Source organism: Rhinoraja longicauda, chromosome 11 (genome assembly GCF_053455715.1).
Source record: "Rhinoraja longicauda isolate Sanriku21f chromosome 11, sRhiLon1.1, whole genome shotgun sequence".
NCBI classification, from domain to species: Eukaryota; Metazoa; Chordata; class Chondrichthyes; order Rajiformes; family Arhynchobatidae; genus Rhinoraja; species Rhinoraja longicauda.
In genome coordinates, this window is record NC_135963.1 from 718,026 (window position 1) to 744,636 (window position 26,611).

At 45.4% G+C, this 26,611-nt stretch overlaps 2 protein-coding genes across 2 annotated transcripts in view; one reads left to right on the forward strand and one right to left on the reverse strand.

The window, feature by feature from the left end:
• msh4 (mutS homolog 4) overlaps positions 1 to 14,923 on the forward strand; it is a 61,723-nt gene extending 46,800 nt beyond the window's left edge. The window contains exons 15-19 of the mRNA XM_078408075.1: positions 254 to 372; positions 2,641 to 2,769; positions 5,189 to 5,363; positions 7,949 to 8,037; positions 14,729 to 14,923. Of these exons, the coding sequence (XP_078264201.1) occupies positions 254 to 372; positions 2,641 to 2,769; positions 5,189 to 5,363; positions 7,949 to 8,037; positions 14,729 to 14,923 (707 nt within the window). The remainder of the gene's footprint in view (positions 1 to 253; positions 373 to 2,640; positions 2,770 to 5,188; positions 5,364 to 7,948; positions 8,038 to 14,728) is intronic.
• Positions 14,924 to 16,013: 1,090 nt separating this feature from the next.
• On the reverse strand, positions 16,014 to 26,282 carry LOC144598186 (ankyrin repeat and SOCS box protein 17-like; the record flags this gene model as incomplete). Its single annotated transcript, XM_078408076.1, has 3 exons — positions 16,014 to 16,220; positions 21,902 to 22,181; positions 25,879 to 26,282. Coding segments are annotated over 3 exons (891 nt in total), but the record flags the coding sequence as incomplete, so codon positions are not given.
• Positions 26,283 to 26,611: the final 329 nt, after the last annotated feature.

Consider the following 26,611-nt stretch of genomic DNA (forward strand, 5'->3'; position numbering starts at 1 on the left):
TCAACTAATGTTCCGCTGGAGAGAGAAATAGAGAATATGATTATAAGGTGAGATGAGGGGGAGGGGGTTCATTTGCAGCTGGCCTGGATCAGTGGGGCAAAATAGTTTTCTTTCCATGCAATTGACATAAAAACTGGAAGTAGTTTGTAATAAGCATTCTTAAATTTAAAAGGAATAGTGCAGATTATTTATATTCTGAGGTAGGTAGAGATTTTGGAGCCATTGATAAAGATTGTTGTTATTCCTCCTCTAGGTTCCTTTGTTCCTGCTGAATACGCCTCATTCCGAATAGCTGACCAGATCTTTACCAGAATAGGTGTAGACGATGACATTGAAACCAACTCATCGACTTTTATGAAGGAGATGAAAGAGGTGTAGTTTTATTTTAGATTGGTGGGTATATGGAATGAGCTGCCGTAGGAGGTAGTTGAGGCAGGAACTATGACAACATTTAAAAGATATTTGGATGGGTACATGGATGGGAAAGGTTTTGAGGGATATGGGCCAAACGTGGGCAGGTGGGATTAGTTGATGGAGCATCTTGGTTGGCATGGACAAGTTAGGCCGAAGGGCCTGTTTCGATGCTCTATGAATCCATGACTAATAGAATTCCAAAATGTTTTCATTATGATACTTAACATTTATTGTAGAAGTGTTAGGATCCTCTAAAAATGTTTGGACATTTTACCTTATGGTTCCATAAGTTAGTGTACTGTTCAATTCATCTCAACCTCATTGGGGACATTGAACTTTGTCTAAGGAAAGAGGGCAAGCCTTGCCATCTGCAATAGGGGAAAATCATTGCCAGGGCCCTCCTCAACTACCTGCTATTAGCATTCTATAGCTGATCCCTGTGATTTTCATTCATGTGGTAGGCACCTGGGATGTGAGTTTAAATTGCATAACAGCTTCAGGAGAAAAGTAGGGAGCACTGCAGATTCATGTTCTTTTTCAACCACACTCCATCATGGGAGGTAATGTATTCCACTCTCTTCAAATTTAAATTTGTCACCATTTTATATTTGCTCCTTAATGCAAGAAACCCATGATTCCACCCAGCTAATCTACAACAGACCAATATCAGTGAAGACCTGTGCCAATCAAGCCTGAGTTATTGTCCCAACACTTTACACCATCTTTCTAGCTAAAGTGCTACATTTCACCTCCAGTAACCTCCCCCCGGAGAGAATCTAGGAATCAGAACTAACAGGAACACATACCTGCAGTAACTACACACCAATAGCAAAAGCACTCCAACCTCTAATTGTACTTGTCTCATTGGCTCAGTCATGGAAGCATAGAATACTTGCACATCTGTAAGGCAACAGAACCACCAACACAAAGTACAATCTGTGGTAGAGGCATGAGGTTGAATTGTTGGGTATGTGGGAGAATAAAATGTAGGAATACTGTAAATGTGGCTGGTGGCATCGTCCAAGTGGGCTGAGTGGTCTATTTCCATGCTGTATGCCTCTGATTCTAAAATATATCCTTCAACCAACATCAAAAAATTTTTAAAAGGAGACTTGTCGACCATTTTGCCAAACACTTATGCACGGATCTCCCGGTTGCCAACCATTTCAACTCCCCTTCCCATTCTAAAACTGACCTTTCTGAGTGGGGTCACACGCAAATTGAAGGAACAATACCTTATAAACCATCGGGACTGAACATTGAATTCTCTGATTTTAAGTAATTTCATTTCGTACTCCACTCCCCTCCCCTCTCCCTCCTTGCAACCCTTCCTCCTCCTGTTTTTTGGCCTGTTCCACAGCTCTCCACATTGTTTCTCGAGATCACACCTTCCCTAGCCAACAATGGACCAACTAGGCAATGGTCCTGGTCTTTTCTCGTCTCTAGCTCTTCACCTCCCCCCAGCCCCAGTCTGAAGTAGGGTCCCGACCCCAACGTCACCATCCATTTGCTCCAGAGATGCTGCCTGAACCGCTGAGTTACTCCAGCACTCTGTGTCATTAAAAACAGATCAGTCAGTCACTGTCACACTATGTGGGACATGCTGTTTGTAAATGGCTGCCACATTTTCAAATTTATGAGAGAACGTGGATTTCAGAAATGTTATATTGAGTACAGTGCTTTCAATAATCCTGAAGTGAAATAGGCTGTATATCATGTGGATACTTTTTATTTTTTATTTTAACCAAACAGAGCTTTTGCCGAGCTCTGAAATAATCTAATTATTTCCACCAAATTGAAACACACCCAATGTATCTGATTTCTTTGGAGCATAACACCACACGTGTGGTATCTGAGGAAATGGCATTTAGTAGAGATTCCCTCTGAATGTGAAATAATCCAGAAAAAAGCAAATTGTAATAAGCACGAGGGAGAAAGGAACGGATGGTTCTGATGATAAGGAGGGATGAAGAGCAATGGAAGGTTTGATAGAAGCATGACTAGCTGGTTAACTGCGAACTACTTTGAAACAAGAGTGGTCGTATACCTTCATTCTTAGCCCTGTGATTGACTGAGGCTTTCTGTCAAACGTGGATCTGCATATTTATTTTACACAACTTAGGATTTGGAAATTTAGGATTCTGTCAGGCAGCAAGTAATTTTTGATTGTCTTTGCATTTGATGATTAATTAAAGAATCCTTGTTTATCTCTTCCTCTCCCTACAGATTACATACATAATGCACAATGTTACTGATAAATCTTTAATTATCATCGATGAATTGGGTAGAGGAACCAGTACAGAGGAAGGAATTGGTGTTTGCCATGCAATTTGTGAATTCCTACTCAGTTTCAAGGTGAAGTCTTTGATCATTTTAATGTCTTAAGCAAATAAACTAGGATTTTGGGATGAGAAAGAAATATTCATAATCTACACTGACCGTGATTAGATTTCTGATTCAAAATGGATATATACAGTACGAGTGAGATGGTGCAGAGGGATGGAATATCTGATGGGCACTCTGGCATAGCCTCCACTTCTATGCCTTAAATCTCTTCCTCAAATCAGCTCGACCTCAAATCAGTTGAATCGGTAGCAAAGAAGGCAGACATAATGCTGGCATTTATTTCAAGAGAGCTAGAATACAAAAACAAGGATATAATGTTGAGAATCTATAAAGTGCTGGTCAGGCTGCATTTGGAATACCTGAAGCATTTTTGGGCACCATATCTGAGGAAAGATGTGCTGGCTCTGGAGAGGGTCCAGAGGAGGTAACAAGAATGATCCCAGGAATTAGTGGGTTAACATATGATGAGCAAATGATGGCACTGGGCCTGTATTCGCTGGAGTTTAGAAGAATGAGGGGGGACGTCATTGAAACGTACCGAATAATGAAAGGCATAGATAGAGTGGATGTGGAGAGGATGTTTCCACAGGTAGGAGAGTCTAGGACTAGAGGTCAGAGCCTCATAATTAAAGGATATAAGAAAATAACTGCAGATGCTGGTACAAATCGATTTATTCACAAAATGCTGGAGTAACTCAGCAGGTCAGGCAGCATCTCGGGAGAGAAGGAATGAGTGACGTTTCGGGTCGAGACCCTTCTTCAGACTGATGTCAGGGGGGCGGGACGAAGGAAGGATATAGGTGGAGACAGGAAGATAGAGGGAGATCTGGGAAGGAGGAGGGGAAGGGAGGGACAGAGGAGCTATCTGAAGTTGGAGAAGTCGACGTTCATACCACCGGGCTGCAAACTGCCCAGGCGAAATATGAGGTGCTGCTCCTCCAATTTCCGGCGGGCCTCACTATGGCACTGGAGGAGGCCCATGACAGAGAGGTCAGACTGGGAATGGGAGGGGGAGTTAAAGTGCTGGGCCACCGGGAGATCAGTTTTGTTAATGCGGACCGAGCGCAGGTGTTCAGCAAAGCGATCGCCGAGCCTGCGCTTGGTTTCGCCGATATAAATAAGTTGACATCTAGAGCAGCGGATGCAATAGATGAGGTTGGAGGAGGTGCAGGTGAACCTCTGTCTCACCTGGAAAGACTGTTTGGGTCCTTTGATGGAGTTGATTTGGGAGGTAAAGTGACAGGTGTTGCATCTCGTGCGGTTGCAGGGGAAAGTGCCCGGGGTTGGGGTGGTTTGGGTAGGAAGGGACGAGTGGACCAGGGAGTTACGGAGGGAACAGTCTCTGCGGAACGCAGAGAGGGGAGGGGATGGGAAGATATGGCCAGTGGTGGGGTCCCGTTGTAGGTGACGGAAATGTTGGTGGATGATATGTTGGATCCGCTGGCTGGTGGGGTGGAAGGTGAGGACGAGGGGGATCCTGTCCTTGTTGCGAGTGGGGGGAGGGGGAGCAAGAGCGGAGCTGCGGGATGTGGAAGAGACCCTAGTGAGAGCCTCATCTATAATGGAGGACGCAGGCAAGTCCCAAGGAAGCAGATGTGGCTGTGGTAGCGAGTCTGGGTCAAGATGTGGTCGTAGAGTAGGACGCAGGCAAGGATGTTGCTTTAGGAAGATGAGAGGAATTTATTTAGTTAGAGTGTGGTGAATCTGTGGAATTCTTCACCACAGAAGGCTGTGGAGGCCAAGTTAATAGATGTTTTAAAGGCAGAGAGAGAGATTCTTGATTAGTGCTTGTTTCCCTCGAATAGCTGGTATTATTTTGAATTGCTGCTAGTGAAGCAAATTGATTCACTTATTGCTGAAGCCCTTTGTTATTTCTGGACCACTCTTTGTCAAATCTGTACTGAAGTGAAATTGTTCCAAATGCACTGTCCTCTATAAGGAGACTTGGAACAATTTGAGTTTCATTAGTGGTGTAAAAAGTAGGTAAAATAACCGGAGGAGGTATGAAAACGATTCCTTCAGAACTGAGTTATTGAACATCAGGAAAGACCATCTAGATTATGGCGAAAAGAACTGCAGATGCTGGTTTAAATCGAAGGTAGACACAAAATGCTGGAGTAACTCAGCGGGACAGGCAGCATCTCTGGAGAGAAGGAATGGGTGACGTTTCGGGTCAAGACCCTTCCTCAGTCTGAATCTATCTAGATTGTGGCTTCTTTCTAGAAAACAGAAAGATAACGAGTAACATGCCAAATAATATGTAGCTGGTAAACTCCCACAAACAGCAGTGTAGTTCGTAGACCTGATAATAGCTGGCATGACCACAAAAGGAGAGAGAATCTCCATCTCTTTACTAGTCTCTTTGTTTGGGACGTTTTGTCTTGTGTTTGGTCATTTTTAACAAGCTGTTTGCTTTGTTTCCATTCAGGCATTCACGCTTTTTGCCACTCACTTCCTGGAGATCTGTCAGCTGGATGCTTTGTATCCCAACGTAGAAAACAATCATTTTGAGGTTCAGCACAACCGAAGCATCACTGGGAACTACAGTAAAATCATTTACACATACGTTCTCTCTAAAGGTTGCACCCAGGAGAAGAACTATGGTAAGTTATTTTTGGATAGCAACTATTAGGGACAGGAGAAAACTATTCATCCCTTCACACTAACTGTGCCAGGACAAGGCAACTTACAATCTTTGCAATGTGACAATAGTTGACATGCATGTCAAGCCCATCTTGCCCATTTAATACCCTCCCCATCAAAAAGATGGCAAAAATGCAAACTGTTGGAAAATCCGAATAAAGGTTGTACAGTCATAGAGCGATACAGTGTGGAAACAGGCCCTTCGGCCCAACTTGTCCAACATGTCCCAGCTGCACTAGTCCCACTGCCTGCGGTCGGCCCATAAACCTCCAAACCTGTCCTATCCATGTACCTGTCTGTTTCTTAAATGTTGGGATAGTCCCTGCCTCAGATAACTTCTCTGGCAGCCTTTTCCATACACCCACCACCCTTTATGTGAAAAAGGTACCTCTCAGATTCCTATTAAATCTTCTCCCCCTCACCTTAAACCTATTTCCTCTGGTTCTCGATTCACCTACTCTGGGCAAGAGACTCTGTGCATCTACCCGATCTATTCCTCTCATGATTTTATACACCTCTATAAGATCACCCCTCATCCTCCTGCTGTCCAAGGAATAGAGTTCCAGCCTACTCAACCTCTCCCTTTCGCTCAGACCCTCTAGTCCTGGCAACATCCTCATAAATCTTCTCTGTACCCGTTCCAGCTTTTCAGAGATTTGATGTAAATGTAGAAGATACTGAGGGATTAGAATGGGGTAAAGACAGAAGCTTTTCCATTGATGGTTAATTTGTTGAAAGTGATGGGCAAAAGACAAGAATGTGAGGAAGAATTATCTTTAAGTAGAGAGAGAAATATAAAAAAATATATATATTCAATTTTCGGGGTCTAGGTGTCACTTGTAAACCCAGCATTTATTGGTATAGGTTTATTATTGTCATGTGCACTGAGATACAGTGTGAAACCCTATTTGGACCATTTATGGATCACTCCTATTTGCCCTATGTATAAGAAAATAACTGCAGATGCTGGTACAAATCGATTTATTCACAAAATGCTGGAGTAACTCAGCAGGTCAGGCAGCATCTCGGGAGAGAAGGAATGGGTGACGTTTCGGGTCGAGACCCTTCTTCAGACTGATGTCGGGGGTGGGACAAAGGAAGGATATAGGTGGAGACAGGAAGATAGAGGGAGATCTGGGAAGGAGGAGGGGAAGGGAGGGACAGAGGAGCTATCTGAAGTTGGAGAAGTCGACGTTCATACCACCGGGCCGCAAACTGCCCAGGCGAAATATGAGGTGCTGCTCCTCCAATTTCCGGCGGGCCTCACTATGGCACTGGAGGAGGCCCATGACAGAGAGGTCAGACTGGGAATGGGAGGGGGAGTTAAAGTGCTGGGCCACCGGGAGATCTGTTGCGTTAATGCGGACCGAGCGCAGGTGTTCAGCGAAGCGATCGCCGAGCCTGCGCTTGGTTTCGCCGATATAAATAAGTTGACATCTAGAGCAGCGGATGCAATAGATGAGGTTGGAGGAGGTGCAGGTGAACCTCTGTCTCACCTGGAAAGACTGTTTGGGTCCTTTGATGGAGTTGAGGGGGGAGGTTTGCCCTTGTTGGTGCTAGTGCTGCGGTCCTTGCTGAAGGTGTTCTCACTATTAGGGAGTTCCAGGATTTAGACGCAGTAATGACAGGGGGATTGGAAATATAGCTCCAAGTCAGGATGATGTGCAATGTAGAGAGAAACCAGCAGGTGATAATGTTCCCCTACTCTTATTGCCCTTGACCTTCTTGGTAGTTGAAATTGGAAGTTTGGTCGAAGCTGTGGGAGTAGCTTGAGTGAGCAACTGCAGTGCATTTTATAGATGGTACTCTGCAGCCACTGTGTGCTGCCATGGAAGGAATTAATATTTGTGGTGGTTGATGAGGTGGCAATCAAATGGCCTGTCTTGTCCTGGAGGTTTTTGAACTTGCTGAAAGTTGTTGGAGCTGTACTCATCCAGGCAAATGAAGAGCATTCTTCAGTGGTTCAGTTATACTTTATTGTTACATGTGCCTAGATAAAGTGAAACTCTTTATTTTGCATACAATTCAGTAAAATCTTAATATATATAAGTGCAATCATAACTGAGTACAAGAGTGTTAATGATTGTAGTGTAAGAATAACACCCAGGCGGTAACACAAAGAGTCACCATGTTTCTGCGGCCATTTTGTATCCAAATTTCAAAGTTCTTAAAAATATAGATGTCATCTTCACCTTCATTCTATCTAAATATCACACTCTTTATGCCGTGTGGATGTTGAAAGAATTTTTCGCATGCCAGGAGACAGCAGTGATGTACAGAGAGATCTTGGAGTCCAAGTCTGTAGCTCCCTGAAAGTGGCAACACGCAGACAGCCTGGTTATGGCATGCTTGCCTTCATCGGTTGGGGCATTGAGTATAAGGGTCAACTATTGATAGCAATATCTTAGTTCTATTCATTCATTGTCCCATGAGCCTTATGTAACATAAAGTGGCGGAGTGCCACATAAGGCACAGTGGTGGAGTGTGTTTGGCTGCTGTATGAAATCCCAGTGACGTCATGTCTTTTTGATATCTTTTACACAAGGTTTGAAAGCTGCTGAGGTTTCCTCACTTCCCCCATCAATAGTTCTTGATGCTAAGGACATTGCATCCCACATCACCAAACAAATATGGGTAAGTACCTAAAAACCCGGCTTACAGACCAGCGTTTGTTGCTTGGTGGAGGATGTTGCAGCTGCAAAAAGACACGTAGCAATCCCTGCAATACCATCAGTCTTGCCAAAGAAGGTTTTAAGGGTTACCCACACTGGTTGTAAGGGTTACCGGTTGTTTGTGTTCCTGAAAGTTTAAAGTCCATTTCTTCATTGCCAACCTCCCTCTACCCTCACCATTGTTTGCAGGGCAGGATTATCTCACTGTGCCTGCCCCAAAACTCCTACCTGACATCTCATCATCATACAGCTTTCCTAACCCAAGCGTAAGTGAACAGTTTATTTGTTATTTGACCAAATATCTCGACTTGCAGGTGGACTCCGAAGTTCATTCAACCAATTCAAATAAAGTGTTCACATTGTTTCTTGGTAGACGTGACAATAATAGACCAATACCATTTCTCCTGGCTGCTCTTCCAATAAGTAAAACCAAGAGGTTGCAGGCTACTCCAGAGACGTGGCATCCCCAGGTTATAGGGAGACTAACAATTGTGAGCTTACACATTTCCTTTCATGGACCCCAACACTAGAGCATGCAATCTTTTTTCATATTGTTGATTGAGGGATAGACTTCATGGAGTATTCATAAACATCATACGACAGCGCAGTGGTGGAGTGTGTTTGGCTGCTGCCTCTCATCTCATAGAGACATACAGAATGGAACTAGGCCCAACGCACAACTCATCCATGCCAAACAAGATGCCCCATCTAAGCTTGTCACGTTTGTCCATATCCCGCTAAACCTTTCCTATCCGGTGACCCATTCCCAATTTAGACCTCCATGGCCGTCAGTGTTGAGCCTACACATTGTCTTTCACGGCTTTCCTCCTACATCTCAAAGACAAGGTTAATTGGCCACTATAAATTGTCCCTGGTGTGGGTCAGTGGAAACCACAGGAAGAGGCGATTCTAGGCACACGAGAATAAATAACAGGGATACAGTGGAGAAATTGCACTGAAGAGATTTCTATGAGAGCAGGCATAGACTCGATTGGCCAAATGGCCTCCTATGATATACAGAAATATGAGAAAGATGGATCCAAGCTGTTCCTCAAACAGTGGCCCTGGGATTATTTTACAGCCATCTGAGGGGTGCAGGCAATAGACAATAGACAATAGGTGCAGGAGGAGGCCATTCGGCCCTTCGAGCCAGCACCGCCATTCAATGTGATCATGGCTGATCATTCTCAATCAGTACCCCATTCCTGCCTTCTCCCCATACCCCCTGACTCCGCTATCCTTAAGAGCTCTATCCAGCTCTCTCTTGAATGCATTCAGAGAATTGGCCTCTACTGCCTTCTGAGGCAGAGAATTCCACAGATTCACAACTCTCTGACTGAAAAAGTTTTTCCTTCTTGTTAAACCCTTTATGGAATGTGTGTTGCATTCCCTCAGGAATGTGAACTTGGATTATTGATAGACAATAGACAATAGGTGCAGAAATAGGCCATTCAGCCCTTCGAGCCAGCACCACCATTCAATGTGATCATGACTGATCATAGAAACATAGAAACATAGAAAATAGGTGCAGGAGTAGGCCATTCGGCCCTTCGAGCCTGCACCGCCATTCAATATGATCATGGCTGATCATTCAGCTCAGTAGCCTGTACCTGCCTTCTCTCCATACCCCCTGATCCCTTTAGCAAAAAGGGCCACATCTAACTCCCTCTTAAATATAGCCAATGAACTGGCCTCAACTACCTTCTGTGGCAGAGAATTCCACAGACTCACCACTCTCTGTGTGAAGAAATGTTTTCTCATCTCGGTCCTAAAAGACTTCCCCCTTATCCTTAAGCTGTGACCCCTGGTTCTGGACTCCCCCAACATCGGGAACAATCTTCCCGCATCTAGCCTCTCCAACCCCTTAAGAATTTTATATGTTTCTATAAGATCCCCCCTCAGTCTTCTAAATTCCAGCGAGTACAAGCCCAGTCTATCTAGTCTTTCCTCATATGTAAGTCCCGTCATCCCAGGGATCAATCTGGTGAACCTTCTCTGTACTCCCTCTAAGGCAAGAACGTCTTTCCTCAGGTTAGGAGACCAAAACTGCACACAGTACTCCAGGTGTGGTCTCACCAAGGCCCTGTACAACTGCAGCAGAACCTCCCTGCTCCTAAACTCAAATCCTCTTGCTATGAATGCCAACATACCATTCGCTTTCTTCACTGCCTGCTGCACCTGCACGCCTGCTTTCAATGACTGGTGCACCATGACACCCAGGTCACGTTGCATCTCCCCTTCTCCCAATCGGTCACCATTCAGGTAATACTCTGCTTTCCTGTTCTTGCCGCCAAAGTGGATAACCTCACATTTATCCACATTATATTGCATCTGCCATGCATTTGCCCACTCGCCTAATCTATCCAAGTCACTCTGCAGCCTCCTAGCATCCTCCTCGCAGCTAACACTGCCACCCAGCTTCGTGTCATCCGCAAACTTAGAGATGTTGCATTCAATTCCCTCGTCCAAATCATTAATATACACTGTAAATAACTGGGGTCCCAGCACTGAGCCTTGCGGTACCCCACTAGTCACTGCCTGCCATTCCGAAAAGGACCCGTTTATTCCTACTCTTTGCTTCCTGTCCGCCAACCAATTTTCTATCCACCTCAACACTGAACCCTCAATACCGTGTGCTTTAAGTTTGTACACCAATCTCCTATGTGGGACCTTGTCGAAGGCCTTCTGAAAGTCCAGATATAACACATCGACTGGTTCTCCCTTATCCACTCTACTAGTTACATCCTCGAAAAATTCTATAAGATTCGTCAGATATGATTTGCCTTTGGTAAATCCATGCTGACTTTGTCCGATGATTTCACCACTTTCCAAATGTGATGCTATCACATCTTTAATAACTGACTCTAGCATTTTCCCCACTACCGATGTTAGGCTAACTGGTCTATAATTCCCCATTTTCTCTCTCCCTCCCTTTTTAAAAAGTGGGGTTACATTAGCTACCCTCCAGTCCTCAGGAACTACTCCAGAATCTAAAGAGTTTTGAAAAATTATCACTAATGCATCCACTATTTCTGAGGCTACTTCCTTAAGCACTCTGGGATGCAGCCTATCTGGTCCTGGGGATTTATCTGCCTTTAATCCATTTAATTTACCTAACACCACTTCCCGACTAACCTGGATTTCCCTCAGTTCCTCCATCTCTTTAGACCCCCGGTCCCCCGCTATTTCCGGCAGATGGTTTATGTCTTCCTTAGTGAAGACAGAACCAAAGTATTTGTTCAATTGGTCTGCCATCTCCTTGTTCCCTATGATCAATTCACCTGTTTCCGACTGCAAGGGACCTACATTTGCCTTAACTAATCTTTTTCTCTTGACATATCTATAAAAGCTTTTGCAGTCTGTTTTTATGTTCCTTGCCAGTTTTCCTTCATAATCTATTTTCCCTTTCCTAATTAAGCCCTTTGTCCTCCTCTGCTGGACTCTGAATTTCTCCCAGTCCTCTGGTATGCTACTTTTTCTGGCTAATCTGTATGCTTCATCTTTTGTTTTAATACTATCCTTGATTTCCCTTGTTAGCCACGGATGCACTACCTTTCCTGGTTTGTTCTTTTGCCAAACTGGGATGAACACTTGTTGTAGTTCATCCATGCGACCTTTAAATGCCTTCCATTGCATGTCCACCGTCAACCCTTTCAGCATCAATCGCCAGTCTATCTTGGACAATTCACGCCTCATACCCTCAAAGTTACCTTTCTTTAAGTTCAGAACACTTGTTTCTGTATCGACTTTGTCACTCTCCATCCTAATGAAGAACTCTACCATATTATGATCACTCTTGCCCAAGGGGCCTCGCACAACAAGACTGCTAACTAACCCTTCCTCATTACTCAATACCCAGTCTAGAATGGCCTGTTCTCTCGTTGGTTCCTCGACATGTTGGTTTAGAAAACCATCTCTCAAACATTCCAAGAAATCCTCTTCCTCAGCACCCCTGCCAGTTTGGTTCACCCAATCTATATGTAGATTGAAGTCACCCATTATAACTGCTGCGCCTTTAGTGCATGCATTTCTAATTTCCTGCTTGATGCCATCCCCAACCTCCCTTCTGCTGTTAGGTGGCCTGTACACAACTCCCACTAGCGTTTTCTGCCCCTTAGTGTTTCGTAGCTCTACCCATATCGATTCCACTTCCTCCAAGCTAATGTCCTTCCTTTCCACTGCTTTAATCTCCTCTCTAACCAGTAACGCTACCCCACCTCCTTTTCCTTTCTGTCTATCCCGCCTGAATATAGAATATCCCTGGATGTTGAGCTCCCAGCCTTGGTCACCCTGGAGCCATGTCTCCGTAATCCCAACTATATCATAATCATTAATAACTATCTCCACATTTAATTCATCCACCTTATTACGTATACTCCTTGCATTGAGACACAAAGCCTTCAGGCTTGTTTTTACAACTCTCTTACCCCTTGTACGATTATGTTGAAAAGTGGCCCTTTTTGATTTTTGCCCTGGATTTGTCTGCCTGCCACTTTTACTTTTCACCTTGCTACCTGTTGCTTCTACCCTCATTTTACACCCCTCTGTATCTCTGCTCCAGCTCCCATCCCCCTGCCACATTAGTTTAAATCCTCCCCGACAGCACTAGCAAACACTCCCCCTAGGACATTGGTTCCATTCCAGCTCAGGTGCAGACCGTCCTGTTTGTACTGGTCCCACCTCTCCCAGAACTGGTTCCAATGTCCTAAAAATTTGAATCCCTCCCCCTTGCACCATTTTTCAAGCCACGTATTCATATGAAATATCCTCCTATTCCTACTCTGACTAGCACGTGGCACTGGTAGTAATCCAGAGATTATTACCTTTGAGGTCCTACTTTTTAGTTTATCTCCTAGCTCTCTAAATTCACCTTGTAGGACCTCATCCCGTTTTTTACCTAAATCGTTGGTGCCAACGTGCACCACGACAACTGGCTGCTCACCCTCCCCCTTCAGAATGTCCTGCAGCCGCTCAGAGATATCCCTGACCCTTGCACCAGGGAGGCAACATACCATCCTGGAGTCTCGTTTGCGGCCGCAGAAACGCCTATCTATTCCCCTTACAATTGAATCCCCTATCACTATAGCCCTTCCACTCTTTTTCCTCCCCCCTTTTGCCGCAGAGCCACCCACGGTGCCATGAACTTGGCTGCTGCTGCCTTCCCCTGATGAGCTATCTCCCCCAACAGTATCCAAAATGGCATATCTGTTTAGGAGGGAGATGACCGCAGGGGACTCCTGCATTACCTGCCTACTGCTACGCTGGTTAGTGGCCACCCGTTTCCTTTGTCCGCTTATCTTTTACTTGTGGTGTACCCCGTTCCTGCCTTCTCCCCATACCCCCTGACTCCGCTATCTTTAAGCGCTCTATCTAGCTCTCTCTTGAAAGCATCCATGTCTCCATTAATCTGACTCTTGGAACTACCCACTGAGCACAGCTGACACAAAAGACCGATTTGTCTTTCAAAAGACGGACGGCACTGTGGCACGGTGGCACAGCGGTAGAGTTGCTGACTTACAGCACCAGAGACCTAGGTCGAACCTGACTACAGGTGCTTGTCTGTACGGAGTTTGTACGTTCTCCCCGTGACCTGCATGGGTTTTCTCCGAGATCTTCAGTTTCCTCCCACACTCCAAAGTGTTAATTGGCTTGGTATAATATAAAATTGTCCCTCGTGTGTGTAGGATGGTGTAAGTGTGCAGGGATGGCTGGTCGGTGCGGAATCGGTGGTGCCGAAGGGCCTGTTTGCGTGCTGTATTTTTAAAAGAGGTGGCACGATGGCGCAGCGGTGGAAGATCATCGGTGGGACAGGCAGCATCTCTGGAGAGAAGGAATGGGTAACGTTTCAGGTCGAGATCCTTCTTCAGACTGATAGAAGGGTCTCGACCCGAAATGTCACCCCTTCCTTCTCTCCAGAGATGTTGCCTGTCCCGCTGAGTTACTCCAGCATTTTGTGTCTACCTGCCGAGTTTCATGTTACAGCTACCGAGAAAGTGAAAATAAAAAAAGTGCAAGGGCCACAACGAGATACACTGGAACATTGGGAATATTTTGTTAGCATATGGATGTTAATTGGCTTGGTATAAATGTAAATTGTCCTAAGTGTGTGTAGGATAGTGCTAATGTGTGGGAATCGCTGGTCGGCGCGGGCTCGGTGGGCCGAAGGGCCTGTTTCCATGCTGTATCTCTAAACTAAAAAAAACTAAGACATATCTTTTAAAGGCATGGACAAGGTGTGCCATAGGGCCTGTTTCCATGCTGTATGTCTTTATAAGATGCGAGACATCAACCATACCTACACCACTGTGCTACCCCGCCCTAGTTCACAAACTAGTTTCACTGTCATCCTGATTAAAGTTTACTGATTGTCGGCCTCCTTGGCATCTTCCCCTCAGCTAACAATGAACCATTCTACATTTTCCTTTACCAGCGTCCCCTTTGATCTGTGTTTTCACACCTTTCCTTCGCACCTTATCTCTATGCCTCCCTCTGCCCTGACTCTCAGCCTGAAGAAGGGTCTTGACCCAAAACGTCAACCATTCCTTCTCTCCAAAGATGCTGCCTGTCTCACTGAGTTACTTCAGCATTTTGTGTCTATCTTCTTTTAAAGGCATCTTGATTGTCATAGAATTCTTATTCACTTGATTTTACAGCGTAAACAGAGAAACACAGCTGAGTCTGTACAGCAGAGAGCTATGCATCATCTAGCCACTAGACTTATACAGGCAGCAAGAAACTCCTGCCTTGACCCAGATCGTTTGCGGATGTATCTAACAGGCCTCAAGAAGAGGTATGAGGCAGAGTGCCTCACAGCCAGGCAGTCTCCACAGACAGATACTTCCCACTGAAAAACATTTTACAGCATGTTAGTAATCCAATGTTTTTGTTGTTTTGAAAGAAAATGTTTTCACATGTTTGGCCACAATATAAAGTCATTGTTATGTTAATCTTCCAACAACTTGCATTCAGGATGGGATGTGCTGTGAATTGCTGCCCAAGAGTTGGACCATTATTGCTAATCTGTGGTTGACAATATCTCACCCTCAGCCTCCCTGTCAGTTCCAACAAACTTGCATTTGGACATTAGGTATCACAAAATGCTGGAGTAACTCAGCAGGTCAGAAGAAGGGTCTTGATCCGAAACGTCACCCATTCCCTCTCTCCTAGATGCTGCCTGACCTGCTGAGTTACTCCAGCATTTTGTGATACCTTCGATTTGTACCAGCATCTGTAGTTATTTTCCTGCATTTGGACATTAAATACAAATTAAAATTAAGTGGTGGATCATAACTGCACAATAAGTCTTTTTAAACTGAATATTTATATTTCTGCAATGCCTCTAAATATCTTCACTCCTGTGTTTTTCTTTAATTTTAAAGCCTTTTTGTTTTCTGCTATTTTTCACCTTCAATCCATTTACTTTCCTGCCCTATCAATTTAACCATGCCAGTATTTCCTATTTCCCCCTCCCTGTAATCTCATTAATTGAGAAATTGGACACTTGTTTATTTTAATTCACTGCCACAGCCTTTTGTCCTCTTTGTGCCACTGTTAGTTCCAGCACATTAGGTGGGCCAATGGGGTAAATTCTTACTACAATTTGGTCTGCCCAGCAAATTTTGTGCCAGTTTTATCAAAAGTTAGATTTATTTAAAATATTTAAAGTTTGTAAGTATATAAATGCAGTTCCTGTGCAAAACCTTGAATACTGTTTTTGATGGAGTAAAAATCTTTTACAGAGATTGCTGCAAATTCTGAGTTTATTGCATGTTGTGAAGTGATAGAACATGATGTTAAAACACACGCTGTAATAATGAATCGGTTCTGATTTTCTCTCCTGAAGGGTTAAGGTTTTCTTTCTCTCTCTGTTGTCCCTGTTCCCTTTCTGTTAAACAGGCCTGCAGCTGAGGGAGAGGTGGGTGGGGAGGAGGGAGATTGTTATCTTTCCAAGTTCAAGTAATTCTGAAGTGATTTGGGAAGCGACAGTGAGGATATTCCACTGGGCAGCAGGCTGTTGGTTAGCAGACAACTTCTAATAGACATTCTGCAGAGGTGTAGGAGCTCACAAGGCTCTTGATATCTTCCCACAGGTATGTAATCCAACCAGTTAGAAATGAGAGGTTGCCCTCTGATTCTGACTTGTGCCTGAAAATAGAAGTAACAAATGCATTATACTGATGTCCATTTCTCACTCACACCCACAATTTGAGTACATTTTCCACTATTGTGCTCAGGCAGTGCAGAATTTAAAAATTGTTATTCTTGTGTTAAATCCCACCAAGACCACAACACTCCCTGTCTCAGTAGTCTACTTCAGTTCTTTTCTTTCTAGTAGAAGCAAGGAATGAAAGATGCTGGTTTACCAATGAAAGGCACAACCTGCTGGAGTAATTTAGTAGGTCAGGCAGCATCCCTGGAGAACATGGATAGATGATGTTTCGGATCCAAAACCTTCTTTAGATTGAAGAAGGGTCCCAACCCGAAAGGTCTATCCCTGTTCTCCAGGGAGACTGCCTGACCCACTGAGTTACTCCAGCATTTTCTCTTTCTTTACCTTCCAGTCCTGACCTTTTGCCCACCAGTCACTTGACAGCAGATTATTCAGCCCAAGTCTTGAAACCCTTTCCTAAGCCTCTCAGCCATTTCTGTTGACTTTTTTCCTTGAATACATTCCTCTATATTTATTGTTTTAATTGACCATTTAGTTGCCTAGCCAAATATCAAATTGCAGTCAACATTTTTTATCCGATAACCATTCCCTTAAAGCATTTTGTGATGTTTCCCTGTGTGTAAACATGTAGATTTTATCTTGCCATGTTTTTGACTCAATATTCATGGGCATGTCATCACACACACTGCAAGCCCTTTAATTGATGTCTTATTGCTGATTCCCCATCCATGATCACGTCTTTCCCTCATAACCCTGTAAATAAATCTTCCACAGGTACTCATTGAATTGCCTTCAATAGTTCCTCAACAACCTGATTTCAGCATTCTTTTAGATAAGTGGATTTTAGATCAAAAGAGCACTCTGAAAAATTGCTTCTCATAATTCTTGAACTGTAAATTAAAAACCTTTGACCTCTGGTTCCCCGTCTATTTTGTAAAGTTATTAGCTTCTCTTAACATAGTCTTTCAAACTTCTCACTGTGAATACTTTGATGAGATCACCCCGTAACCTTCTGGCATAGAAATCAGAATCATAGTCAAACAGCATGCAAACAGACTATTCAGCCACCATGCCACACCGACCAGTGGGCACTCATCTATATTAATCCCATCTTCTGGCACTTGGCCCATAGCATTCAGTGCCTGGGTGATTCAAATACTCATCCAGACACATCTTAGATGCTTCAGAAACTCTCAAGTCAAGTCAAGTCAATTTTATTTGTATAGCACATTTAAAAACAACCCACGTTGACCAAAGTGCTGTACATCTGATTAGGTACTAAGGAAAAAAATGAAACATACAGTAGCACGCAAACAGTTCACAGCGCCTACTCAATGAGCCTCAAACGCTAGGGAGTAGAAATAGGTTTTGAGCCTGGACTTAAAGGAGTCGATGGAGGGGGCAGTTCTGATGGGGAGAGGGATGCTGTTCCACAGTCTAGGAGCTGCAACCGCAAAAGCGCAGTCACCCCTGAGCTTAAGCCTAGACCACGGGATAGTGAGTAGCCCCAAGTCGGCCGACCTGAGGGACCTGGAGTTAGAGAGGGGGGTTAGAAGATTTTTGATGTAGGGGGGGGAATGTCCATTTAGGGCTTTATACGTGAATAGGAGGAGCTTGAAGTTGATTCTGTACCGTACAGGGAGCCAGTGGAGAGAGGCCAGAATCGGGGTGATGTGGTCCCTTTTAGGGTACCCGTCAGGAGTCTCGCTGCGGCGTTTTGGACCAGTTGCAGGTGGGACAGGGAAGATTGGCTGATCCCAGTGTATAGGGAGTTGCAGTAGTCTAGGCGGGAGGAAATGAAAGCGTGAATGATTTTTTCTGTGTCGTCGAATTGGAGGAAAGGTTTGATTTTAGCTATGGTTCGAAGTTGGAAGAAGCTGGCTTTTACCACAGCGTTGACTTGCTTATCAAATTTTAATGCAGAGTCAAATATCGCGCCGAGGTTTTTGACATGCGGTTTGACTAGGCAGGATAGACTTCCAAGACTGCCTGTTATCGATTTGATGGAGTCGGGGGGGCCGAATAGGATGACCTCAGACTTGCTCTCATTTAATTGGAGGAAGTTCTGTGCCATCCAACATTTTATGTCCTCAAGGCAGTGTAAGAGGCTGTTTAAATTTGACTGGTTGTTGGGTTTCAGGGGGAGGTAAAGCTGAGTGTCATCGGCATAGCAGTGGAAAGAAATGCCGTGCCTTTGAATGATTTGGCCAAGGGGGAGCATGTATAGAGAGAAGAGAATGGGGCCTAGGGTGGAGCCTTGTGGAACTCCGCAGGAGAGGCTAGCTGGAGCAGAGGAATAACTGCCTATGTTGATGGCGAAACTCCTATCTTTGAGGTACGAAGCGAACCAGCTCAGGGCAGTGCCATCAATGCCAACCGCGTACCGGAGACGGTCAATAAGGATGGTGTGGTCCACTGTATCGAACGCTGCGCTGAGGTCGAGAAGGAGCAGGATTGCACAGTCGCCGGTGTCGATGGCGAGAAGCAGGTCGTTGTGTACCTTCAACAAGGCAGACTCTGTGCTGTGGTGGGCTCTGAAACCTGACTGGAAACTTTCCAGGATGGTGTATTGGTGCAGGTAGGGCACTAATTGGTTTAGAATTGCCTTTTCAAGGACTTTTGACAGGAATGGCAGTTTGGAAATGGGTCTGTAGTTGCTAGGCAAGGTGGGGTCTAGGTTAGGTTTTTTCAGTAGGGGCTGGACCACCGCGTGCTTGAAACTGGTTGGAACAGTGCCAGTGGCCAGAGAATTGTTGATAATAGAGAGGCTGCTGGGACCGGCTATTGCAATGACATCCTTCAGAAGGGCAGTGGGGGCAGGATCAAGGGGGCAGGTTGCAGGCTTCATAGCGGAGACAAGCTTTGCAAGGGAGGATAGAGTGACGGGTTGGAAGCAGTCCAATTTAGATGAACAGACTAGTGAGACAGCTAGGTCACGGGTGGGAGGGGAAATGTTCCTTAGCTACTTCCAACCAGTTAGGCAGTAACTTCCAAGTACACTACTTGAGCTATAGGGAGAGGTTGAGCAGGCTGGGACTATTTCCTGGAGGGATGATCTTATGGAGGTGTATAATACCATGAGAGGAATAGGTCGGATGGGCGCACAGAGTCTCTTGCCCAGAATGGGGGAATTGAGAACCAGAGGGCAAGGGTTTAAGGGGAAGTGGTAAAAAATTTATAGGAATCAGAGTGATAACTTTTTTACACAAAGGGTGGTGGGTGTATGGAATGAGCTGCCAGAGGAGGTAGTTGAGGCAGGGACTATCGCTACATTTAAGAAGCAATTAGACAGGTACGGGGATAGGACATCTATTGGGGGGTCTAGGAGTCAATGTCACCAACAACGTTTCCTGGACCACCCATATTGAAGCAACGACCAAGAAAGCACACCGACACCTCTACTTCCTTAGAAGGCTTAGGAAGTTCGGCATGTCCCCTACAACTATCACCAACTTCTACAGATACACCATAGAAAGCATTTTATCAGGATGCATCACAGCTTGGTTTGGGAACAGCTCCATCCAAGACTGCGAGAAATTGCAGCGAATTGTGCACGCAGCCCAGACCATCACACAAACCAACCTCCCTTCTATTGAAGATAGACATAAAAAGCTGGAGTAACTCAGCGGGACAGGCAGCATCTCTGGAGAGAAGGAATGGGTGACGTTTCGGATCGAGCCCCTTCAATCTTCCCTTCTATTGACTCCATTTATACCTCACACTGCCTCGGCAAGGCCAGCAGCATAATCAAGGACGAGTCGAACCCTGGCCATTCGCTCTTCTCCCCTCTCCCATCAGGCAAAATATATAGAAGTGTGAAAACGTACACCTCCAGATTCAGAGACGTTTCTTCCCAGCTGTTATCAGGCAACTGAATCATCCTACCACAACCAGAGAGCAGTGCTGAACTACTATCCACCTCTTTGGTGACCCTCAGACTATCGTTGATCGGACTTTGCTGGCTTTACCTTGCACTAAATGTTATTCCCTTATCATGTATCTATACACTATAAATGGCTTGATTGTAATCATTTATTGTCTTTCTGCTGACTGGATAGCATGCAACAAAAGCTTTTCACTGTACCGAGGTACACATGGCAATAAACTACATTGAACTGAACTGGATTAACCCTAACTTTAACCCTAAATGGATATGGACCAAATGCAGGCGTGGGACTAGTGTAGGGGACATGTTGGCCCCTTGTGGGAAAGTTGGGCTGAATGGTCTGTTTCCATGCTGTATGACTCTATGATTCTATGACTCTACTCTCTGAGTGAATAAGGGGCTGCTCAGATCCCCTCAAAATCTCTTCCTCCGTAACCTCCTTTGCTGCAGGGAAAACAGAGGTATCCTGTTTACTCTCTCCCATAACTGAAGTGTTCCATCTCAGGTAAGATCTTGGTGACCCTCCTCTGGATTAGATCCACTAGCAAGTGATTTTCAAACTTCACTCATGCTTTAAAGTTGTTTACTCAGGTTAGATTGCACCGACGATTACTCCCAGGTAGAACCACAACCACCAGGAATTATATTACCGAGGGATTCATGGTCCTGCTTTCAAAATTGGCAAGAGAGCAAGTGTGGGCTTTGATGCCTCAGTTGCTGCAGAAAGGCCTGAAAACTTTGATAGAGTGAATGTGGAGGGGATGTTTGCACTAGTGGGAGAGTCTAGGACCAGAGGTCATAGCCTCAGAATTAAAGGAAGTTCCTTTAGGATGGAGATGAGAAGGAATTTGAGGCTATATAAGGTGTCGGTCAGGCCGCATTTGGAGTATTGAGAGCAATTTTGGGTATCGTATCTGAGGAAGGATGTGCTGGCTCTGGAGAGGGTCCAGAGCAGGTTTACAAGAATAATCCCAGAAATGAGTGGGTTAACGTATGATGAGCGTTTGTCAGCACTGGGCCTGTACTCGCTGGAGTTTAGAAGGATGAGGGGGGACCTCATTGAAACTTACAGAATAGTGAAAGGATTGGATAGAGTGGATGTGGAGAGGATGTTTCCACTGGTGGGAGAGTCTAGGATTAGAGGTCATACCCTCAGAATTGAGAGACATCCTTTCAGGAAGGAAATGAGGAGGAAATTCTTTAGTCAGAGGGTGGTGAATCTGTGGAATTCTTTGTCACAGACGGCTGTGGAGGCCGTCAGTGGATATATTTAAGGCAGTGATAGATAGATTCTTGATTAGTACGGGTGTCAGAGGTTACAGGGTGAAAGCAGGAGAATAGGGTTAGGAGGGAGAGATAGATCAGCCATGATTGAATGGCGGAGTAGACTTGATGGGCCGAATGGCCTAATTCTGCTCCTATCACTTATGATTGTGTGATCCCAAAGACGAGCAGATTTGTAGGTTAATTGGCTTCTGTAAAGTTGCCCCTAGTGTGTAGGATAGAACGAGTGTACAGGGTGATCGCTGGTCGGCGTAGACTCTGTGGGCCCAAAAGCCTGTTTTCACATTGTATCTCTGAAACTCAAACTGAAACCATCACCTTTTTGGGAGCAGGTAGTGAAAGACCTTGTCAGCAACATCCAGAGTGAGTAAAAATAAGGTGGAGTTTTGAAGCACAATAGATTTAACAGTGGATGCATAGGTTAAAAAAAACTTCATACAATAAACATGCCTCAGACTATCTTGCATAGCTAATGGGAAAACCTACCTTAATCTCTGCGACATTTATGCGACACATCGCTCTAAAGCATAAACCGAGACATAATTTTGCCTCCTCTACTGTTTCTGTGAACTCATGGTCATTCCCCCTTGCAACAGGTGGTGGGTAGAAGAGGATGATGAGGACTGTGGACATGGGTCTGTGCTCCCTCTCTAGTATCCCATACTGGAGTAATATCTTCAGAATGCCCGACTGCCTGCCTTGAGCTACATAGTGTAAAGGGGTCACACCTCTCAGTGGGTTTGGATTGTACACTGGTGAGAAGGTTCTGAAATGCAAACAGGGAATTCACAAACCTATTTAGTAATGAGACATCAAACGTAACCTCCAAGGTATAATCTTCATTTCATCATTTTAAAATGGTGCTTATTATTTTAATGTGAATGCCCTGAGAGGACAAAACTACACATATCGCTTTGTTTCAGACCATTCAACATGGTGATGATGGTGGTCGATATTTTCTTTTAAAGTCACAAACTTGTTGACATTATTTGAACCACACAAAAAAGAGGAATTAATTTGATCATACAGAGTTTTGGTTTCCTTAGTCATGGCCTTTGACCATGACCTTCCAGTAAGTCATGCCAGCTCACATTTATATAATGCCTTCCAAATCATGCAATGATGTAGCACAGGATACGGCTGGTTAGGTCTATTTAGTGCACTTCCCGACATCCCATACCCCTTCCATTTTTTTTTCACTGAAGGTTTTATCCAATTCTCTAAAAGGATACTGATAACTTTGTATCCATTTCCTTATTTGATGGTATACCCTTATATTCCTTATACCCATTCCAACTTCCAGTTATTTAAAAATTATTTCACATCATAGTCATAGTCATCTGGCATGGAAACAGGCCCTTGGGCCCAATTAGTCCATGTTGACCTAGATTCCTTCCTGAACTACTCTCATTTGCACTTCTGTTTTTTTTTACTCCACACGTAAAGTCCCTACGTGTAGGAAGGAACTGATTTCATACCCACGATAGACACAAAATGCTGGAGTAACTCAGCGGGTCAGCCAGCATCTCTTGAGAGAAGAAATGGGCAACACTTTCAGTCGAGACCCTTCTTCAGTCTGAAGAAGTGTCTCGACTCCAATTGTCACCCATTCCTTCTCTCCAGAGATGCTGCCTGTCCCACTGAGTTACTCCAGCATTTTGTGTCTGTCTAAAGTCCCTACGTGTTGTTGTTAATTACTCCTTCGACAGTGCTCTTAGTTTAAACAGTGCGGGGGAGAGAAGGAGTTACGTTGCCTCTTGCCCAAACACCTACATAGCTGGTAGACACAAAATGCTGGAGTAACTCAGCAGGACAGGCAGCATCTCGGGAGAGAAGGAATGGGTGACGTTTCGGGTCGAGACCCTTCTTCAGACTGAAGAAGGGTCTCGACCGAAAACGTCACCCATTCCTTCTCTCCAGAGATGCTGCCTGTCCCACTGATTTATTCCAGCATTTTGTGTCTACCTTCAATTTAACCAGCATCTGCAGTTCTTTCCTACATCTACATAGCTGGCTGTTTCCAGAAACTCTTCATGTGGGTCAGGAGCAACATGACCACAGAGCCTTGCACTCTGAAGAGTCCCAGCAAGATACTGGCTGGAAGCCAAATTAAAAAGCTCCTTCTTAGTTAAAGAATAAAATGCAGAGCCAATCTCCCATGCTAGGAGATTTCATGTGTCTTGGGTAAGAAAATAACTGCAGGTGCTAGTTCAAACCGAAGGTAGACACAAAATGCTGGAGTAACTCAGTGGGTCAGGCAGGATCTCAGGAGAGAAGGAATGAGAGACGTTTCGGGTCGAGACCCTTCTTCAGACTGATGTCAGGGGAGGGGGCCGGACAAAGATAGGATGTAGTAGGAGACAGGAAGACAGTGGGAGAACTGGGAAGGGGGAGGGGAAAGAGTGGCACAGAGGAACTATTTGAAGTTAGAGAAGTCAATGTTCATACCGCTGGGGTGTAAACTGCCCAAGCAAAATATGAGATGCTGTTCCTCCAATTTGCGCTGGGCCTCACTATGACAATGGAGGAGGCCCATGACAGAAAGGTCAGACTGGGAGTGGGAGGGGGAGTTGAAGTGCTGAGCCACTGGGAGATTAGGTTGGTTAAGGCAGACTGAGCGAAGGTGTTGAGCAAAACAATCGCCGAGCATGAGTGGGATTTGCTTTACATTTCTTGGATGCTGAAAGACCCAGCCAGAAGCACAAGAAAAGACAGATCAGCCACTTTTGTCTCGTACAGGACGCAGATTTCCAATTTACCAACAGGGGTCTTTGAATATAGGCAATCAAGTTTCCAGATGGGTGGGCAGGAATTAATGACAAAGTTATCAATAGAGCAAACGGGTGGCACAGTGGAACAGTGGTAGAGTTGCTTCCTCACAGTGCTGTCTGAACAGAGTTTTGTACGTTTTCCCTCTGACCACGTGGGCTTTCTCTGGGTGCGCCTGTCTCTTCCCACATCTCAAAGATGTTGGGGTGCGTAGTTTAATTGGCTTAAGTAAATTGTTCCTAGTGTGTGGGATAGAACTAGTGTACAGGTGATTGCTGGTTGGCGTGGACTTGGTGGGTCGAAGGGCCTGTTTCCACGCTGTATCTCTAAACTAAACTAAATAAAAGATATAGAATCAGAATTGAAAGCATGGCCCAAAAAGGCCATTGTCAAATGATGTGAAGGCTGTGGTCAGTTATAACTTATCTTAGGTAGAAGGTTACTTTCCAACCCTCGAGAGCTCAACATAAAGGTGTAAGCTGAAGGTGAGGGAGTGCTCCACTCTGGAGCATAGGAGCCATGTCAAAGAAGCACTGGACAGTTAAAGCAACATTGCTGGCCAGAAGGTTGGGCAATACTTAGCAAGAACTTAAGGGCAGTACTGTGGGAGTGCTACACTGCCAGAGGGGCAGTACTGTGGGGTGCTACACTGCCAGAGGGGCAGTACTGTGGGAGTGTTACACTGCCAGAGGGGCAGTACTGTGGGAGTGCTACACTGCCAGAGGGGCAGTACTGTGGGAGTGCTACACTGCCAGAGGGGCAGTACTGTGGGAGTGCTACACTGCCAGAGGGGCAGTACTGTGGGGTGCTACACTGCCAGAGGGGCAGTACTGTGGGAGTGTTACACTGCCAGAGGGGCAGTACTGTGGGAGTGCTACACTGCCAGAGGGGCAGTACTGTGGGAGTGCTACACTGCCAGAGGGGCAGTACTGTGGGAGTGCTACACTGCCAGAGGGGCAGTACTGTGGGAGTGTTATTGTGTCAGAGGGGCAGTACCGAGGGAATGCTACACTGCCAGAGGGGCAATACTGTGGGAGTGCTACACTGTCAGAGGGGCAGTACTGAGGGAATGCTACACTGCCAGAGGGGCAGTACTGTGGGAGTGCTACACTGTCAGAGGGGCATTACTGTGGGAGTGCTACACTGCCAGAGGGGCAGTACTCTGGGAGTGTTACACTGCCAGAGGGGCAGTACTGTGGGAGTGCTACACTCCCACAGGGGCAGTACTGTGGGAGTGTTATTGTGTCAGAGGGGCAGTACTGTGGGAATGTTATTGTGTCAGAGGGGCAGTACTGAGGGAGTGCTACACTGCCAGAGGGGCAGTACTGTGGGGTGCTACACTGTCAGAGGGGCAGTACTGTGGGGTGCTACACTGCCAGAGGGGCAGTACTGTGGGAGTGTTATACTGCCAGAGGGGCAGTACTGTGGGAGTGTTATACTGCCAGAGGGGCAGTACTGTGGGAGTGTTATACTGCCAGAGGGGCAGTACTGTGGGAGTGTTATACTGCCAGAGGGGCAGTACTGTGGGAGTGTTACACTGCCAGAGGGGCAGTACTGTGGGAGTGTTACGCTGTCAGAGGGGCTGTACTGAATTGTTACAGGGTGGTACTGAGGGAACACGGCACTGTTGGTAGTCTCAGATATTTGGATTGGGTGACAGCTTTCAAATGCCTCAAAATAGTCCAGTGAATTACCTCCAGATTAGTGACAAACAGTTGTCCCTATCTCCCAGGTAGCTGATGGTTCTTTCCAGCAGTTTCTGCACTAGTGACGGGCTGACCTTACGGGCAAATAGCCAGTAGAGGATGGTGTTGATGCAGATCTCTGTGAACTGCAGGTAGTAGCTGAGGTACCTCTTGTTACTGGGCCGATGGATGAATACGATGTATTCAGAGAGGAGGCAGTTGAACCCCAGCGTGTCGATATGCCGGAGGACTTGTGACAGCGAGTGATAAACGAGGGGCTCCCACTGGTGATATATCGGACCTACCAACCGCCTGACTGCCACCTTGTCCAGAAGCTCCCCAAACAGAGACTGCCGCGTGTCCAGTTCTTCACAGCACTTCTCAGTATCGTTAGACATCCCCCTCCAGGACACCCACAGAAATTAGGCTTTGTTAGCCCCAAGTATCTTTTCACAGCAGGCAGCAGGATCCACCTTGCAGCATTTCCTAAAGGTCTCAAGCCAATTATGACACCACCTTTTGTTACATAAACCAAACTTTGACATAGTCTAACGGGTCACAGAAGAAAATGTCTTCTGAACCTATAGCCTCTCGACGGTGCTGACTGAGGAAAACCGTTTCCGTTTGCGGAGGGAGACCAAGATAGAGATCTTGACTGCAAGAGGGGTAGAGCAGACTGTGAAGAAAGCAAATGGCATCTTGGCCTTCATAGCGAAGAGGATTTAAGTATAGGAGCAAGGAG